Source organism: Penicillium angulare (genome assembly GCF_028827245.1).
Source record: "Penicillium angulare strain IBT 27051 chromosome Unknown utg000012l_segment0_segment0, whole genome shotgun sequence".
Lineage (NCBI taxonomy): Eukaryota > Fungi > Ascomycota > Eurotiomycetes > Eurotiales > Aspergillaceae > Penicillium > Penicillium angulare.
In genome coordinates this window covers 592,355-610,151 of record NW_026623171.1, presented here as the reverse complement: position 1 = coordinate 610,151, position 17,797 = coordinate 592,355, and the positions used below count along the sequence as shown (strand labels likewise).

The 17,797-nt window shown below is 46.9% G+C and overlaps 7 protein-coding genes across 7 annotated transcripts; 2 read left to right on the top strand and 5 right to left on the bottom strand.

Annotated features, from left to right (window-relative positions):
• Positions 1–2,372: 2,372 nt before the first annotated feature.
• N7478_012868 (uncharacterized protein) lies at positions 2,373–3,153 on the bottom strand (the record flags this gene model as incomplete). Its single annotated transcript, XM_056929078.1, is given in 2 exon segments — positions 2,373–3,105; positions 3,116–3,153. The coding sequence occupies 2 exon segments, from the start codon at positions 3,151–3,153 to the stop codon at positions 2,373–2,375; spliced, it is 771 nt and encodes a 256-aa protein (XP_056772440.1).
• Positions 3,154–5,755: 2,602 nt separating this feature from the next.
• Positions 5,756–7,489, bottom strand: N7478_012867 (putative nonsense-mediated mRNA decay protein Upf3; the record flags this gene model as incomplete). Its single annotated transcript, XM_056929077.1, has 2 exons — positions 5,756–7,181; positions 7,248–7,489. 2 exons carry the CDS (start codon positions 7,487–7,489, stop codon positions 5,756–5,758), a joined length of 1,668 nt encoding a protein of 555 aa, XP_056772439.1.
• Positions 7,490–8,114: 625 nt separating this feature from the next.
• On the bottom strand, positions 8,115–9,177 carry N7478_012866 (Kelch repeat protein; the record flags this gene model as incomplete). Its single annotated transcript, XM_056929076.1, has 2 exons — positions 8,115–8,938; positions 9,012–9,177. The coding sequence occupies 2 exons, from the start codon at positions 9,175–9,177 to the stop codon at positions 8,115–8,117; spliced, it is 990 nt and encodes a 329-aa protein (XP_056772438.1).
• Positions 9,178–9,812: 635 nt separating this feature from the next.
• Positions 9,813–10,664, top strand: N7478_012865 (fungal specific transcription factor domain-containing protein; the record flags this gene model as incomplete). Its single annotated transcript, XM_056929075.1, has 1 exon — positions 9,813–10,664. The coding sequence occupies one exon, from the start codon at positions 9,813–9,815 to the stop codon at positions 10,662–10,664; it is 852 nt and encodes a 283-aa protein (XP_056772437.1).
• Positions 10,665–12,242: 1,578 nt separating this feature from the next.
• On the bottom strand, positions 12,243–14,735 carry N7478_012864 (flavodoxin and radical SAM domain protein; the record flags this gene model as incomplete). Its single annotated transcript, XM_056929074.1, has 2 exons — positions 12,243–14,587; positions 14,708–14,735. The coding sequence occupies 2 exons, from the start codon at positions 14,733–14,735 to the stop codon at positions 12,243–12,245; spliced, it is 2,373 nt and encodes a 790-aa protein (XP_056772436.1).
• A 403-nt stretch (positions 14,736–15,138) lies between these two features.
• Positions 15,139–16,650, top strand: N7478_012863 (putative dipeptidase; the record flags this gene model as incomplete). The annotated part of the gene is made up of 3 exons (XM_056929073.1): positions 15,139–15,364; positions 15,444–15,656; positions 15,728–16,650. The coding sequence occupies 3 exons, from the start codon at positions 15,139–15,141 to the stop codon at positions 16,648–16,650; spliced, it is 1,362 nt and encodes a 453-aa protein (XP_056772435.1).
• Positions 16,651–16,698: 48 nt separating this feature from the next.
• On the bottom strand, positions 16,699–17,319 carry N7478_012862 (NUDIX hydrolase; the record flags this gene model as incomplete). The annotated part of the gene is made up of 1 exon (XM_056929072.1): positions 16,699–17,319. One exon carries the CDS (start codon positions 17,317–17,319, stop codon positions 16,699–16,701), a length of 621 nt encoding a protein of 206 aa, XP_056772434.1.
• Between the last annotated feature and the right edge of the window lie 478 nt (positions 17,320–17,797).

Below are 17,797 nucleotides of genomic sequence, written 5' to 3'. Positions count from 1 at the left end.
CCTAGTATGGATGCATATATATAGTACTATGTAAAGCATTGAACACTTCAGGCTTGAAGCCGGCTACCTAGATAAGCACCTACTAGTAGTAGTACAGTCCTAGAGCAGTACATATTATCTCAGGAGGCCGACCGATGCCACTACTATGCACTTTGCAGATACTTAGTAGTACATTACTAGCATGTCACTTCCACACTTTTCCCCTAACTATAGATATACTATGCTACCCAGGTACATCCAACCCCCCCCGGCATGTCCGATTGTCAAAAGATTTCAAGTTTCATTGGCTAATAACTTGAAAGGATCCACTAGTTGACCTCAAGTGCTCAAGTGCTCCAGAGCTGGCTATTGATCTTCACCGCCTCTAGAAGTTTTTGCTACAGAGGTTCAGAATCATGACACGGAGGCTAAGATATTGAGTTCCAGCTACAAAATTGTCACTTCGGACAAGATCCGTGGCTGCAGAACGCGCTATTCCCAATCTACCCTGAAAAAAATGGTATAGAATGGATTTCATTATTCATGTAAAATCCAAGAGGAAGCTGCAGCCAATCAGAAGCAATTTTTATGAATAACTGAAAACTTTTCTGCCGCGGTTTCAGTGGTCGGACCCACCAAAGCACATCTATTGGCTCGAAGGCCCCACCGCCCCTCCCAAGTAGACAAACAAAGCAAACGGAAAATTCATCGCTTAGCAAGTAGGGCACGGGTGAGAAAGTATAAAGGGAAGCCGTCGCCCCGTGGATTTTCTTTTCTTCAAGCGACTCTACGTATGTGCCTCCCACCCCATACATTGACAACAACCAATTCTGTGTTGACGGTTACTAACCTTTTTCCTGCTACAGTTCAAAGAATCACTTTAGAGTAGACGTCCTCTTCTAAGCTCTTTAAAAGAGCCACAGAATCTCCACCCTTGCTGATGACTACTATGTCCTCGATGCCCTAAAGTGAAGCCTTTTTACTCCCGCCTCGATGGGTCACGCGTACTGTTTACAGTGTCTGTGTTTCTTGTCTAGGGAGTGGTGATGATCTTTACCTGGTCTCGGCGTCTGACTTCGGTCGGCTGGTCCTGGTGGGTGTCGAGGAGGTCTGAAAGGTTTTTTCCACATTCAATTTGGGAGTCCCACTTTGGTTGTGAGAAATTGGAGCTGTTAGTTTAGCTGTTTTAATATGAATTAAAAAATTTTTTTCCCGTTGAATTATTTTTTCTCCAATCATCCGTAACAGCTTTGCCGTAATCAAGCACTTGGATGTCGTTCTTGTCACTCACTGAGATCCTTAAATGCTAAAGCTTGGCTCCAATGAATCTGAAAGCCCATTCATACTTCTTTCTACCTTAGGATTCTTGTCTGCGATTGAGTGTTATATGCTTGAGTCCCTCTTGGACACCTATACATCCACAAGGCTGGGCACCTACAAATGGGAGTGCGAGCGCTGAACTTAGGAACGAGCCTAAGCTGGACCCAAACGTCCCAAGGGTTTACAATGGGTGGGTGATGGACGTTGTGTTCAAGTTTCACGAAGCCTCAGTGCTGTGCTGAAGGTTTACCGCAATTCTCGCAGGATTGACGCAGGTGTTCATCAATCTTCCCGTTTGTGTTCTATTAGATGGTTTAACTTCACTTACGGACTGCACCGCAAGGTTTTACCTCTTCTATTCTTCTAATCCCTACGTTGTTCTAGGTCAAGTGCTAGGTATCCATCCATTATATCATGATACATATATATACAGTGATATTCGAAATCAGATTTACCTCCACACTCTTCGACTTTAATTCCCGAACCCTAATTTGAGCACGCTAGTCCAGATGTTGTATGGCTTGTCAATTCCCTGCTTCCATGAATAGATTCTGTATTTTAGATGACGCGGTTGGGACCTCCCTTGGTGTAATTTAAACGAGACGGTTAACGCTTGACACTAGGGGGCTTACTCGGCACCAGACATTGCAAATATTGTCTGGCAATACCTACTTATATACCTGGAGACTACTCATGAGCCTACCTGCCATAATACTCAGCCTGTCAGCACTAGCCGGAGCTCTGTAATACCTTTGGTGGAAGCTAATACAAGCATGTAAGTAGACTCCTAAGTTAATACAAGCATGTAAGTAGACTCCTAAGTGGCATCCTCTGCCTTCGGAGGATGATTTTAGGCACCCTATAAATTCTACTGACGAATAAAATACTTCTCCCTTACATCAAGTGAGCCCGGACTGATTCCAGATAGATGTCGTCTATGCCGGTCTGATAAGATCACAGCCGGTTGGCAAGAGTCCAAGCATAATAAGCACATTCAGTTTTCTTTCTCTGCAACAACTAAATCGTTGCGGATACTTATGGAATTTATAGTATACATTTTCGTCAAACCATGTTCACATTTTTCTTCTCCTTTTCCTTCTTCCCACCTCGTTCTCCACCGTTTCCTCTTTATTTTCCTCTTCCTTTCCCCCGCGCGGTAACGGCCTCGCCAGACCTCCAATTTCTCTTGATTCTCCTCCGAGCGAAGGCCTAGCAGCTTTAGTCCTGATTTCATTCCTAGGATCGAACCGCAATACCCCAGTATCTTCGGACATGTCTCTAAATCCTCCTCTGTGTGAAGATACAGCAGCAGTAGGGGAAACACATTCAGCTGTTCTGAGTGCTGCAGCCCAGCTGTCCTCGCGTGATTCATCAATGGAATCGATTCCGTCCGCATTTATTGTTTCTTGTTCTCCGTGGTCTTCCCCAGATCCTTTCTCGAGCTTGAGGCAGCTAATGTCTCCTCCTAAAGCGAATGCGGCATCAAGGTATGCCTCACGTAAAATGTCAACATTTTGCGCAGGTGGTACGCCCACGATCTCCCATTCGTCGGAGTTGTAAAGGACTTCTTTCCATCCTGGATCCTCGGTTGCTTCTTGTTCATATGCTTTCTTAGAGTATCCACTTTCTTCTCGCTTTTTGGCACTTGGTTTTTTCTTGAAAAGTCCCGAATTGTATTGTTCAACTCCGGTTGAATTATGAAATAATGATCCCTTAGTGATTCTTTTCTGAGTCTTTTCTGGTGATTCAGCATTCAGAGCATCCTGTCTTTGTGGTGAGCAAATGGACGCGTTAACAAATTCCTGGCTGGTCTTACTTTTCCTTTTCGTTTTCTGTATGTAAACCTGTAGCCATTGAAGAACATCACCGGCCAACGGCCCTTATCTTTAGTGAAAGTCTGCCAATCAGGACGCGCCAAAGCGGCCCCACCCGTAGAATTAGCCACGTGATATTAGAACGGAATCTTCAAGCTTGCCGAATTATGGCCTGCCTCAAGTCCGAAGTCGAACGTTTTGCCGTTTTCCTCCCAAGCATTGTTCGAAAAGTTTTCAGCATTAACAGTGCTTGTTATGAGCCATATGGGCCTTTTTAAAACATCGCAATGGAGGCTTATAAGTCGCTCCGCATTTTTTTCCATCCAATCGAAGATGTCAGCTTCGTCGTTTTCGATGTAAGGCCTCCTTATAAAGCCACGAGTCATACAGGCTGCACCATGCTTTCTTTCGCATGTCATGGTACCGCCAAGATTGATCTGGACACCTGCAGGAAAAGGGAGTCTACACGTTGTTAGAAAATGTTTAGTCCGGAGGTGTACAAATGCGTACTTGGCGAGAATTTTTGCCCCTAATTTCGTGAAACTGATTCCTTTGGAGCACATCAGCCCAGGTTTCTGATCAAACCCCGCGGGTAGATCCTCTACCTGCCAACCCGTGGCTCCCAATGGAATGAAGTGGTGATTTTGGTTGAAGTAGCCAACCTGTCCAGGGTGTAGCTTGTCACCGTCACCAGAGTAATAAAGACCGTATCCTAGGTCATAATGGATGAGTTCCTTAGTATAGGTAATTGGAATAGACATTTGCCGCATCTGTCAAGGTGAGTTGATGTGGCAGAGCCTGAAACATGATATGTTACGGCGAGAAATTTAACTGAAGTAAAGTTTGGGTCTTTATCTGGTCAACGACCTGAAATACGTCACAATCCTCCCAAGTTGATCACACATCAGCTGACCACAAGGTTAAAACCGTAATAAGATGCCATCGAATAGTATTGAATTCAGTTACGCCAACACCAATCTGGACAAGCCTTCGTATGAGCCCACAAAACTCGCAAACGGGTCGGACTCGTTTGCGAATGAGGGTTCCGGAGAGCAACCCGCGATGATTATTTCAAACACTACAAACATAGATGAATGTCATTGCATCTGATTCTGGCGCATATACGTCTTCAGTTATGTAAAAGCACAGACGATTGGCTCGATGAAACATCAAAGTATTTATAGTCAACATCTGTGAAGTACTGCAAAAGAACACCCATATAGACATTCAAAAATTTTCTCTACAGCCCTGGAGAATTTAAGAGTAGGACTGGACAGAACATTGGTTTGGACAGAACGTTGGTTTGGCTGATTCCAATCACTATACGAACTGTGTCCAGATGTTGGACGGACACGAAGGTGGCGAAGCTGATGACTTCATGAAACTCTTCTGCTTTGAAAATTTTAGCTGGAGCTGGCCCCTGGGGCGGGATCAGGCCAATAGATAAGAGGGTCTATTATATTCGCGAATGCTATTTGTTTATAAAAGTGCCAACGCTAAATTTGATTGTACTAGCCGCTGATTACTCATTCGGTGTTATAAGTCTTCAGAGTAGATCGCCGGTTCGCAAGGGAATAACTAACACCATACACGTGCTTCTTTGCATTACCACTCTTACTTGTACAGTAGATCTAGAATCTAGACTAGGAGCTAAACCGAGGTCTTCCTCTGCGTCTTTTGCCACCTCCCGATTATTGACTATCACACGCCACTCTACACTATAGTGGATACAGGTTGGGGGATCCTGGTCGTATACTCTTTTCTCCTCCTATTCAGACAGTCGTATCAGCTTAAGAGCATCAGGTTGCGACTAATTCTTGAGTACAACAGCCGGGGAGGAGCTTTAGTTAGACCGCATTGCAAAGGAACTACCCAAATATCCAGGAGTAAAAGCGTATTGCGAGTCTTGTTCCCATAATTCGTGTGCACCGGACCGAGAGATTGGATCGTCATGATCTGGGCTCTGTGTCATCTTTAAACACAATAGTAGTCCTTAACAGATTCATGTCAGCTTCTAAGTGCACCGGCCTTCGATAGATAACGGCAACTAATGAAAATAAGAGAAGATAACAAAAGCCATAGGAATAAAAAGCATCTTGCCTACCAGGGTTAGTACTCTATGGCAAATGCAGCCTTCTATTGGATGTTAAAAGAGCGTAAGCGAAGGCTGCGTGTGACGATGGGAATATCAAGACGTAAAGAATGTCGATTTGGGGGGGATTGATCTTGCCACATTGCCCCTTTGTTTGGTCTCTTTGCATGAAAGATTCTATTAATTCCAGGGCAAATTACAATATCATAACAATGAGGCATCCCGAGGTCTATCGTTACTAGGGATTACAAGACGGTCTGACACGGAGTACTGGGGAATAGCTAAAATTAGACTAGCTTGTTTCAAGCTAGGGTTCGGGAATGAAAGTCTAAGAGTATAGAGGTAAATCTGATTTCGAATACTACTGTAAAGCTTGGAAACTTGAAGCTAATGCGACTGTATGGTTTCTGAGCCAGTCTGGCTGGAGTGAAAACGTAGGACGAGGCTCCGCGTCAAAGATCTTCGGCATTCAACTGTAAGGGTATAAGGGGTATCATGCATTTCTCGTTGGACATCACCTATATTGAAATCGCTAAACTACTTCGCTCACTCATTTTTCCGTGTTGCTGGTATTCTCGGCCTTTTCCTTTTCCTTTTCTGCATTGCCTGCGCTCCCTCCAGCAGCGCCCCCCCCTTTCGGCCCTTTGTTTCGGGACCCGCGACCACCTCGAGATCCCCGAGCAGATGATCCAGTCCCATTCCCAGCGTTGTTACTCTCCCCGGGCTTGGCTTTCGCACTTGGCGGCTGAACATCGCCTCGTCCCTTGCGGGCCTTCTCACCTCCAGGGTTTGCTTTGCGCTCCAGGACCACCACTTGACTCTGCGCAACCGTCACAGGACTGGCAGCTATGGCCTTCTGCAGTCCCTCCGGATCCGCGAAATCCACATATCCAAATCCCTTCTTCTTATCAATTTCCACCTTGGCTACCGTACCAAACGAAGCGAACGTTGTTTCCAGTAGTGCCTCGGTAACGCCCTGGGATGGATTTGCATGTTTAAGGAATGCTTGAGTGGAAGTCGACAGTGGAGTCGCTGCCAGTTTGGGTTTGGGAGCCTTGGGCGCCCTGGTAGAAGCTGTGTTTGGCGCGGACGGAGAAGGCACATTGGTTGCTTTTTTGTTTGTAGTCTCGGTGTCCTTCAGTTTAGTTGTTGAGTTCTTGGCTGGCTTAGGTGCCTGTTCCTTGCTCGTTTCCTCCATAGCAGAAGCTGAAGAGCTCCGGGCATTCTCGGTCTTTGATGTACCGGGCTCACTTGCTCCTCCTTTGCCTCGTCGCCGACCACTCGCCGATGGAGAAATGCCAAGGTCGCGTTGCACAATCCTAGTGGCTGCAGTAGCATTGCCTCTTTCTCTTTTCCTCTCCGGTACAGTAGAACCCTCCTTTGGCGTGCTTGCTTTGCCGGACTTTGTCGCAGTAACCGCAGCCTGCTTGGCTGCCTTTGCGGACTCCTTAGTGGGCTTTTCACCTCTAGCCTTTTTCTCAGAAATAGGCGGTGCACTTGATTCCTTATCAGATCGCTGCAGGAGTTTCTTCGTCTGCACTTTTTCTTTGGAGTCTTTCTCTGCTCGGCTGAGTTTGGACGACTTAGACGCAGACGAGTCCTTAGCTTTGCTTGCTTTTTTGTCCTTGATAAATTGCACCAATGGTGTAGTTGTCACTGTCTCTTTCTTATCCTCCGCCTCGGCTGTATCAACGGGTGCTGGTTTCGTAATGGGCTGCGTTAAGCTTTCTAGGAAAGCAATGAAATCGGGGTCTTGATCAATAGTGCCCTGTCGAGCATCCTTGCGCACGCGATTTCCGGGGGTTTTGGCGTAAGGTGAAAATTCCAGGATTGGAGGTCCCAAGAGAGATGGGTCATGTGAGGTCCCACGGGCATCTTGGAACGACGCCTGTCGTACCTCATCTGACAGAGGGGTGATGTGCTCATTAGATACCACATGCAGGTAGGCTCGAGAGGAACGAGATGGTTTGGCAGGGCTGTAAATGTAAATCAAATGTGATCAGCACTCATTCGAAAGGGCTCTAGTTCGTTGTATGCCTTACTCTTTGGTCACCTTGCCGGGCTTATACTGGAGCCAATCCACTTTCCCCGCACCAACCTTCCATTCTGGGCCCAGGGCACTCTCGAGTTCGGTCTGCGTTAGCCCAGGTGGCAGGCGGCGGATGAGTAATTTAAGCCGAGGAGCAGGAGGTTTAGGAGCCTTCTTCGCTGGTGCACCGGACTTCTGTGTGGCTGCGGCAGGGATCTGAAGAACGCCCGCAGTGGGCTTGTTGGTTTGGGTCATGACAACAGAAATGATCGGTTCAAGTGGAGGGTTGTGTATGTCTAGGGACTGGTGTTTGCAGGATGACCTCCACATTCGCTCTTCCTTTAGGAACTCAAAGTGAGAGCTTCCATCTAAGGCCCGCCTTGCGCTGGACTGCAGTCACAATGGGGATTCTGCCTAGGCGGTCTGATAGGTGGGACAAGTAGATGACTCATCATACCCCCACGCGTAAAAAGAGCATTGGCCAATGGCATTCGTCATCCATGAATCCAACACTCAAGTGCTCAAGTGCTCAAGTGCTCAAGTGCTTGAACAGCCCTGGAGGTGGCACCCGGGGCATGTATCCATGCATGTCCATACCGAGTAGACCCGTGGACTGGAAAGAAACAAGTGGTTCGATTAAATCAATTCTTGACTTTTGAAAGTTTGGATAGAAGGTGAAGGAGTGAACGATGTCTCTGATGTCCCGACTGATTGGCATCGTACGTTTCAGTGGAGGCAGAGAAAGCTACAGGAATGGCCTAGAATTGGATCCTTTCACATCAAACCCATAAAATTCTAACAGACAAAATGGCAACTTGATCTTCTTTGAAAAGTGGAAATTTCTTCTGCATAGTAACTAAGCTTCTATTACCCAGCTTCCTTAAACAAATTCGAGTTTCCAAACATCCCCAAGTCGATCATTCGATTCTCCCAGCCCACCATGAACGATAACTGTGGTCGTTCCAAGGACATCAGCATCGAACCACCCCCGTGCAAGAGGAACCCCACTGCCTTGAACCGAAACTTCCTCCCATTTCTTGTTCTCAATATCAAATGCCCAGATATCTCTCAACATCTTCCCTGCCCCTTGATGGCCCAGCGAACTAGGGTCCCGCTCACCGAACAAAGTGATTAAAAATGGCCGGCCTCTCAAATAAATGGGCAGAACGGAGCTGACGCTTCGTGGAATCGGTCCACTTTTGCCATCAGGCGTGTACAGGTGCGAAGCCCAAGAATGCGTTTCAGGCGAATAGAAATCCACGCTCCCGCCCTGTTCGGTATTGCCATCAAACCCATTCATCCGATATAGCTTGCCAGTTGTAAAGGCAATCGATGTACCTCCGCGTGGAGGATCGAATGCTGGTGCCAGTTCCACCCACTTTTTCTGGGCAAGATTGAATGCCCAGAGGTCTGATAGTCTTCCCTTTTCAGGGCAACCCGCATGGACGTAAATCGTATCTTTCCCATCACTAGCCATGGCATGGTAACTGCGCGCAGCGGGGAATATTCCTGAAGGAATGATCCGCGACCAGCTCGAGGCATCTGGGTCAAATTCCCAGATTGTGCCTTGCTCTTCAATGGGTGCCATTGCGATACCACCTCTACCAGAGAATATATAGACTTTGCCATTGAGTGTAGCAGTTGCTGACCCGACACGCGGGGAAGGGGCTTCAGACGTTGCCGACTTGGAAGTAAGTGTGGCGTCTAGTTATTAACACGAATTGTTTCAGCAAAATGTCATTGGGAAATTGTTGTTCATCACGGTTTTGCAACTGACCTGTATTCAATGAAACAGTATGGATGTCATTGTCTCGAGGCTCACGGGGCTTCAATTCTCCTCCAAAGATATACGCCTGATCACCGACAACAGAGACAACTTGAGAAGACCGTTGAAGAATTTCGGCCTCCAAAAGCTTATGCCATTTAGCGATGATACCCGGCATTGTAGTTATTGATGTGAGTGACTGTGATGAAATAAATGAAAACCACGAGAAAAGATGGAAATTTGGATGATGGCTAGAAACAGTCTTGGACTTTATAATGTATTCATTCTACCTATTAGCTCAAGTGGAATGGAGAACAGACGTCAAGAGCCACGCTGTGACTTGAAGATCGCGGGGATTTGAGATTCCGAAGTGCCGTACCGCTCATAGTGTCCCGCACTAAACCCTCCAAGGACCTTGGAGGAAAAGAGGAGACGGAAGCACATAGTGAAAACACGGCCACTTCTGCCTCCGAAAACGCCGCTCCCCCACTGGACCTTACTAGGCCAGTTGACCCTACATATATCACCATGCCTGTAAAGAAAGCACGTCCTCAAAAGAAAGCATGCGATGTCTGCTACCGGAGAAAGGTAAGTCACTATTATCTTTTAATATCTTGATGCTCTGCCAATTCTCTGACCTAGTTCTGATATTAATCTTCACCTCTTAAGATCCAATGCTCTTTGCCTAACTCAGAGGGCCCATGTGAGTGGTGCAACCATCGTGATCTTGAATGTACATTCAAAAGAGAGAGGCCACGGAGAAGGCGGCGGAACAGGTATGTGACTCACCATATGCCGGGAATTGCCTGCTGAATGAGCTGTCTAACGTGCTTCTCCTTCGGGTGCCAATTCTACAGTGTGAACTCGAGTGATGTCCAGAATTTATTCCAGCGCATTGAGAAGCTTGAAAAGGCTCTGGTTAGGGCTGGGACAACTGACGAGCAAGATGTGTCGAGCGCTGGAGAGCCAGTAACACTTGTTTCCCCGGAGACCAACTCTCCCAACATCTCAAGGAGGCCAAGTAGTGGTGGGGAGTCAACTGTCTCTGAACGATCTCCTTCCCCTGCCGCTTGCGCACAAGCATCTACCACCTCCTCTGGTCATCCTAACAGCGAGCATTCCCGCGAAGACACCACACTTGCTAAACAACTGGGACCTAATTGGTTTTTCAATGGAATACCAATCTCCTCTAAAGCCGGCCACCAGTGGATATCAACTAGAACAGACCAGCCTGCCGAGTGGATCGAGTTCATTATTCCCATCAAAACTTCCTCTCCTATTTCGACATTCCAGCCCTATTCTATACAACAGGCATGCGAGCTACCTGATAAAGATTCCACTCGTGAAATTTTGAACGCCTTCTTCAAATCTTCCCCCAGACTATCGTTTCCCGTTTTAGACAAAGTGCTATTTCAGTCGACGATAGAGACCGCATACGCGTCTTCAAACAAGATGACATCTTCATCTAGCCAAATAGCAGCTAGAAGTTGCGTTTTTAGCGCTCTCTCTATAGTGTCTCATTTAGATATGTCGAGGCAGATACCTGCTTCGATGGATGCGGATGTATGTGCTGATAAGGCTCATTATCTGTTAACGCATATTACTGGAGATAATAGCTTGGAGACTCTCCAGACAGCAATCATGTTGGTGAGTCAGATGAGATAGATTTGTGCGTTATGCATCACTTCTTGAGGCTGAGATTAATCCTTATTAAACAGCAACTACGGTATGCATTTCATGCTCACTGGCAACGGGCCGCCTTACTCCATTCTATTGCATGTCGCATAGTTTGTTCCTTAGAGGGACATATCTATCAGCCATTAAATCCATCGGGGGTCGAAACTGCCTACTCAGAACGTGAGAGAAGCCATATCCGAGGGCTCTTCTGGCTCTGCTATATGTTCGACAAAGACATATCGCTTCGTACGGGAAATCTTCCCCATCTCGTCGATGAGTATTGCGACTTGACTCCACCGGATAACCACTTGGATTATTATACATACCTACCACTGGCAGGACAAGATCAGTTCTTTGAAAATGATGACAAAAACGGAAAACATCCTTCTACTCCCCATCTTTCGGGAGACATTTACCTTTGCCATTTAAAGGAGAAGGTTTACAGACTACTATTCTCTGCTCGGGCCTTGAAAGACAGTGATAACCAACTTGTTTTGAATATTCGTCAACTAGACGATGAGGTTGAGCACTGGCGACTATCTATCCCGATTAATTTCCGACCAGCGCTTTTTGTCTCTCAGAATTATTCTTCAGATATATGCGACGAGGATGTACCGCACACTATTCGCCGTATAGCTCTACAATTAGAGTATCATCATCTCATGACGGTCATTCATACCACTGTTAGAAAATGCACCACCGACGCGAGCGATGGGACTCGGGATCTACATGATGTGGTTCACTCAAGTTTTGACATATCCTTGATGGCTAGTCGATCGACACTATGGTGTTTGAGATTTCTCATTGGCATAATTGCAGACCAAGCATTTCGGTATGTTTATTTGCATTTTACGATTCGCATTTCAAACACAAAAGCAACTTCAAGTTGAATACAAGATCTTACTGACTATGGGTTGTTTAGGCTCATCACGTTCTATTCAATTCCGGCTGCCTTATCACTATTTCTCAACATAATTATCCATCCCATCGACCCACAGGTACAGCTTGATTTAGAGCTTCTAATGTCGGCTGCAAACTCAATACGGAGCTTACCGATGAGTACGTTAACACGAAATGAGATTGACCTAATACACCACATAAGTGACTTTGTGGTAAGACTTGTATGGCTTGGAAGCTGTGCATTTATGAAGGTTAAAAGACAAATACAAAGATGAGACTAGTTGGAGATAGTTTTCTTTCAGCCCTGGACAACAAGGGTAAAGGAGTTCAATTTTCTACGTCTGCAGCAGTATGACTTGTTCTGCCATCTGTATTCCTGTTCAAGTAACCAAATAACGCATCCAGTACACGACAACCAACGCATGTCAAATACGGCGACAATTTGAACAAACCGAGGATCATGGCATGATGAATGTCGTTTTTCTTTGTTGCGAGACGAAATGGTCCCTGAGAAAGACGCGCGCTGCGAAGAAAATTTGGGTGGTCATCGTCACGGATATTGACGATGCGGTGATCGGGCTAGTCAAGCCTTTACCAATGCGAAGTGCCGTCCGAAGCCAAAAGATCGGGTTCAAGGCAATTAACATAATGAAATGTTGAATTACTTCAAGACGTTACTTCCGTTACTTCCGTTACTTCCTGAGTCTCCGCGGGAGGAGCTTCAATGGGTGGGTTCTTGTTCTTGTTCTTGCCTCTCCGGTACACTCGCTCATCCTCAGGGTTAAATCCGCCATTTCCCCAAAGTGCCCATTCCTCTGTCTCAAGCATGTAATCCTCTGGGGTGAAGGTGGTTCCATCGGCATTTTCCCTCTCCAATAACTCGAAGAAGCGTTCGTAGTTGATTCGAGTGTGCCATTTTCCATTCACGTTGAATCGACTGGAGGCGAGAAGAACGCAGCAGCTGTGGGCGTGCTCCGCAGCGATACCATAGTCAAGTCCACGGCTTTGGAGTTCTTGGTCCAAGGCTTTCACGAATGTCACAATCTCTTCATAGAAAGGCACATTTTGCATTGTCAAGCCTGCTCCTGCACTTGTAGTGGTTCCACAGTATGTGACACCCTTGATCTCGATGAGACATGGCAATGCTTTCTCAACCAAGTTCGCGTATCCGACCACCTCGTCGTCTACGTTGAATCCTTTGACCAAGGTCAAGCGGAACACGGTTCGCTGGACGTGGCGCTTTTCACGGAGGATGTCGAGACAGCGTTGGAAACGTTCCCAGAAATCACGGTGGAGAGGGCGGTCAATCTTTCGTAGACTCTCTCGGTTACTAGCATCAATGGAGACATAGAGTTGGGTGACACGTTTCAGAGCCTCGAGCTGGTCCGGGTGCTGTGCATTGCAAACTAGGAAACTCGACATGCGCTCTGCATGAAGCATGTCTAGGAAGCGATTGATATGCGGGTAGAAGATAGGCTCGCCGACCAGACTCAATGCGCAGTGGCGGATACGCATAGCCTCTGCGTATCTCTCAGCGCGGACACCAGGCACAGCCTTCAACAGCTTGATCTTCTTGTAATGACCCTCTTTCACGCCCTGGAAGATCAGCTCGGGCGAGTCCACTTTCCATCGCCAGGTTGTTCCGACCGGATTTGTGCCGTGGCGCCAGCAGAAAATACATTTGTTGCTGCAAGAGAGAGATGGCGTTGCTTCCATACATAGATGTGATCGGATTCCATAGAAGGAGTACTTGTAGCAAGAGCCCCGTCCTCGTAGCGCAGATTTAGTCCATCGACAAATCTTGACACCCGAGTGAGAGCCTACAATCGTATAACCTTGCTTGGTAAGAGATTTGTAAGTAGGCGATGTCTTGGGAACCATCTCTTTGACGTTGTCTTCATTAGAGACTGTTTTTCCAGCAGTAGTGAAATCAATCGGAATCGGGGCACTAGAGTCGCCGTCCATCTTGATGTCCTCGAGATCAACCATAGTTTGAGAACCGTCCTTCCGTTTTTTGGACGCATCTTCATCGTCTGCATCTTCTTCGTCGCTTTCTGCCGCGTCGCCGCTTCCCTGAACACCCTCACCCAGGCCACCGGCTTCTAAGATTTCCGACAAGGTCTCAACGAGTCCGGTAGACCATTCCTTCAGAGCCTCTTCAGTACCACTCTGAACATCGGCCATTCCCAATGGGAAGGCTCGCTTGCGGCCTGTGAGTTTGGACATCCATCGATCAATCTCTTTAGCCTGTGTGCAGAATCCTTCCTCCTCGGTCGGCCATTCTGATTTATCTCCAAATCCAAAGACGGAGTAACCGGCCAATTGAGACAGCGGGGCGGTGTCGATTCGGAAATCGTTGTGGGTTTCATCCAAATGAGCCAGGAAATTGTTGATCACGGTATCGATGTTATAAGTCGGGGCTAGAATGCAATAAACGTATCGAGTTCCGGGAGAAGTGGGCGGCGGCTTTGGAGCGGAAATAAAATACTCGTCCAGATCGATATAGGAAATGTCATGAATCTGCGGGGGTAAAAGGCCCTGGTCGCGACCCTCTGATTTTGCTTTTTCCTGCGCAGCGGCTTGCATGTCCTTCAAAAGAACGTTGGCATAATGCTCAGTGGTTGTTGTCACAGACGCAAAGAAGATGATCGGTTGGATGTGGGTGATGGGCTGGGGTTCCTCGTTGGAACCACGGCGACCGTCAATCGTCTTCACAGGCTTCTTTCCTTGGACACGCTTGGGACCGGCTGGCAGTTTGGTAGTTCCTCCGGTAGTACGAGTCAGGTTGGCATTTTGTTTGGCGGCAACTGCAACTTCAGGTTGCTTTTCACTTGTCGCTTCAAGTTTCTCTTGTTTCTCGGGGGAATGGCTGCGTGGGGAAGACGGGACAGAAGCCGATGCCTGCGTCTTGGGCCTTGAAGAGAAAGTGCGATAAGCCCAAATAGTGAAGTACAGTGCTGAGATGATAATGAGGAGCGGAAGACGATAGGCGTGCCACACGGCGACGAGGCCTGTACAAGTATGAGAGTGAGTTTCTATGTTTGAAGCGCAGAAAGTCGAAAGAAAGAAAGAAAGAAAGAAAGAAAGAAAGAAAGAAAGAAAGAAAGAAAAAGAGAATGGACCAAACTTACCGGTGGCTATAGATGGTGACTCTGCCATTTGATCCTAGTCCGACACTGATTCAATGTGCGGGTTCAAGATGAGAAAGAAAAAGATGCCTGCATCGAGGGGTTTGGTTTTCCCGCAAAAACGAAAGAAAAAGTGGAGCGAGCGGAGCAATGAGCATCCAGGTATTATTCCTCATACATTGATTGATATAATCCCACGAATTCAGATGAAGATAGTTTGATCTGTGTATATACCTAAGTATAATTGAGTGAAAATCATGATCAGCCTTCAAATTCCCTTAGGCTATTTACTTATAATCTCTTATCATGGACGCGTGACTTACCGGCCCATCGACGTGATTGGCAATACGCAGTGACCTCAAGCGCTATCTAGTGTAGCATCAATCGTGCCCGCCCTCTTCTACCTGTTACATCTCCCCAACTTCAATTTAATCATGGAAATAGAAAAGATTCAGGTTCACTATGAGCCATTGGGCCAGGACCCGGAAAACCAGACAAAGGTAAGAGCGAAGACATCATCTTGGACACGGGCCTGGGTCTTCCTACTCTGCAGCGTATTTGTCAGTGGCTGGTTCCTGCGGCCACACTGTCACCACGCCCGTCGGACTACCAGCATCAAGGATAGAGTGCACAATATTCTGACTCAAACCCCCCTAATTGGTATGGATGATATAATTTTGAAATTTCCTACAATTCTAAACCTTCTTGATAAGTACCGGTTGGCTGATACCTGCGATAGACGGACATGACGATCTCCCTATTTTCATTCGGTCAAACTACCAAAATCACATCTATAGCAAAGGTTTCACCAATTCTTTTGTTGATGGCACTCTGCCTATGCATGTTGATCTGCCTCGCCTGAAGCAAGGTCATGTCGGCGGCACTTTTTGGAGTGTCTTCGTGCCTTGCCCGGCGAACTGGACGGACTTCTCAGATGGAAACTATGCGCCGAGTATGTATTCAAATACATGTCATTTACCCTCAAGCTATTGATATGGGAACTAACACTTCATTTTCATTCAGGTGTGAGGGAAACAATGGAACAGGTTGATTTGATGTCTCGCATGCAGAAAGCTTTTCCTAATGTTTTCTCAACACCCCCAAATGGCACTACCGCATTAAGCGCCTTTGAGAGGGGAAAGATTATATCTCCACTGGGTATTGAAGGGCTGCATTCAATCGGCAATTCTCTATCCCATCTTCGTATTTTCTATGAATTGGGCGTCTCATATGCAACCTTGACGCATAATTGTCACAATCGCTACGCAGATGCTGCAGTCGTCGAGTTACCGGGCGGAGGAATTAAGAAATCTAACCCCCTCTGGCATGGAGTTAGTCCCGCGGGACACAAGTTGATTCTTGAGATGAACCGCCTCGGGATGATCGTTGATCTGGCCCATGTGAGCGTAGATACCATGCGTGACGTTCTGGGCGCGGGCAAGACTGAATGGACCGGCAGCCAAGCTCCGGTTATCTTCAGCCATAGCTCAGCTTATGCACTCTGCCCACATCCACGCAATGTACCAGATGATGTTTTGGAACTGGTCCGTGAGAAAAATTCAATTGTCATGGTCAACTTTGCGCCTGACTTTATCTCGTGTGTGGAATCTGGTCGCGATGACGGGCTGCCTGATCTTGATGCTGAGAATGCGACTCTGGATCGTGTGGTGGATCATATTATGCACATTGGATCTGTTGCTGGATTCGATCATGTAGGAATCGGTAGCGACTTTGATGGTATCGGGACAGTGCCTCGCGGTCTGGAGGATGTGTCAAAGTTCCCTGATTTGATTGCGGAACTTCTTCGCCGTGGATTAAGTGATGAGGATGCTGCCAAAGTGGCAGGTGGTAATATACTACGTGTTTGGAGGGATGTTGACAAAGTGGCACTCCAAATGCAAGCTGATGGGGTGTCTCCTGTGGAAGACGATTCCCAATCTCTCTAGATAGAGCATTATATACAACATGAACATCCAGAATCATTCCCTTGCTCTTCACTGCTTCAAGTTCCTGAACAATTCAAATGCCCGCAAAATATTAGACCCCTGATGCCACCTAGAGGGGAGTGGAAGACTGTATTTCCCTGTAATAGACTCCATTGATGCTTGTACATCCTCTTCAACGGCCCAAGCAAATGCCCGGTGCTCGCTAGCCTCCAACTGAACAGGAATCTCATCGTAATGGACAACATGGGAATCTCCACGGAGCGATTCATGAAAAGCCTCATGCACATCAACAATGAACGAATACTTTGCAATATGAATCGTCTGTCCATCACGCCGTTTATGCACCCAGCTATCAATCGCCACTAATTCCACAATTCGTGATACATGCAACCCTGATTCTTCGAGTACTTCACGTACTACCCCATCTAACAGGGTTCTATCTTCTTCGGGTTCGGAGGCCCCGCCAGGTCCTTCCCAGCATCCGGGCATCGAGTCAGTTAATGCTCGTTGAAGAAGTAAGATGCGTGGTGGGGATGTGGGCTTTACATTCTGTGAGAAAATGTAGCCGCCAATACCGAAGGCTTCGAACTCGGGTCGGGCTGCTGTGAAATCAGACAGTGGGACATTGAAATATTCCAGGTGTGGAGCGACTGTATAGGAGGAAGTCATGGCTGGATGGATGTTTGGTTGATGGATGGATAGGTAAAACTTGAAGAGTAACAACTCGAGCATCTTGCCCCACTAAGAAGATGCTGCTATTCTATGTAAGGTTTAGGTTTGTTGACTCACCCCTCGTATAAGTTAATAACTAGTCGAACTTGAATGACAATAAGCACCTCCTCGGAATTTCTCGAGGGGGTATCTCTGGCTACGTTAGAGGATTGTTTATAATATATGGAGCCATATGATCGTCAATTCATCCAGGGTCGCATGGATGAGCTTCAAACCTCTTCAAAGAGAGCGCCTTGGAAGTCTGGAAAAAAACTTGAATAACATACGTACTATGCCCTACCCAAATATGTACGTAATAAGTGATACAAGGACAAAGCAACTATTTGGATGAATATAGACATATCATTCATTTCGTTTCTAAGATCATTATGGCAATGCTCCTCCTCTTCGCAATAAACCAAGGCCCAATCTCCGA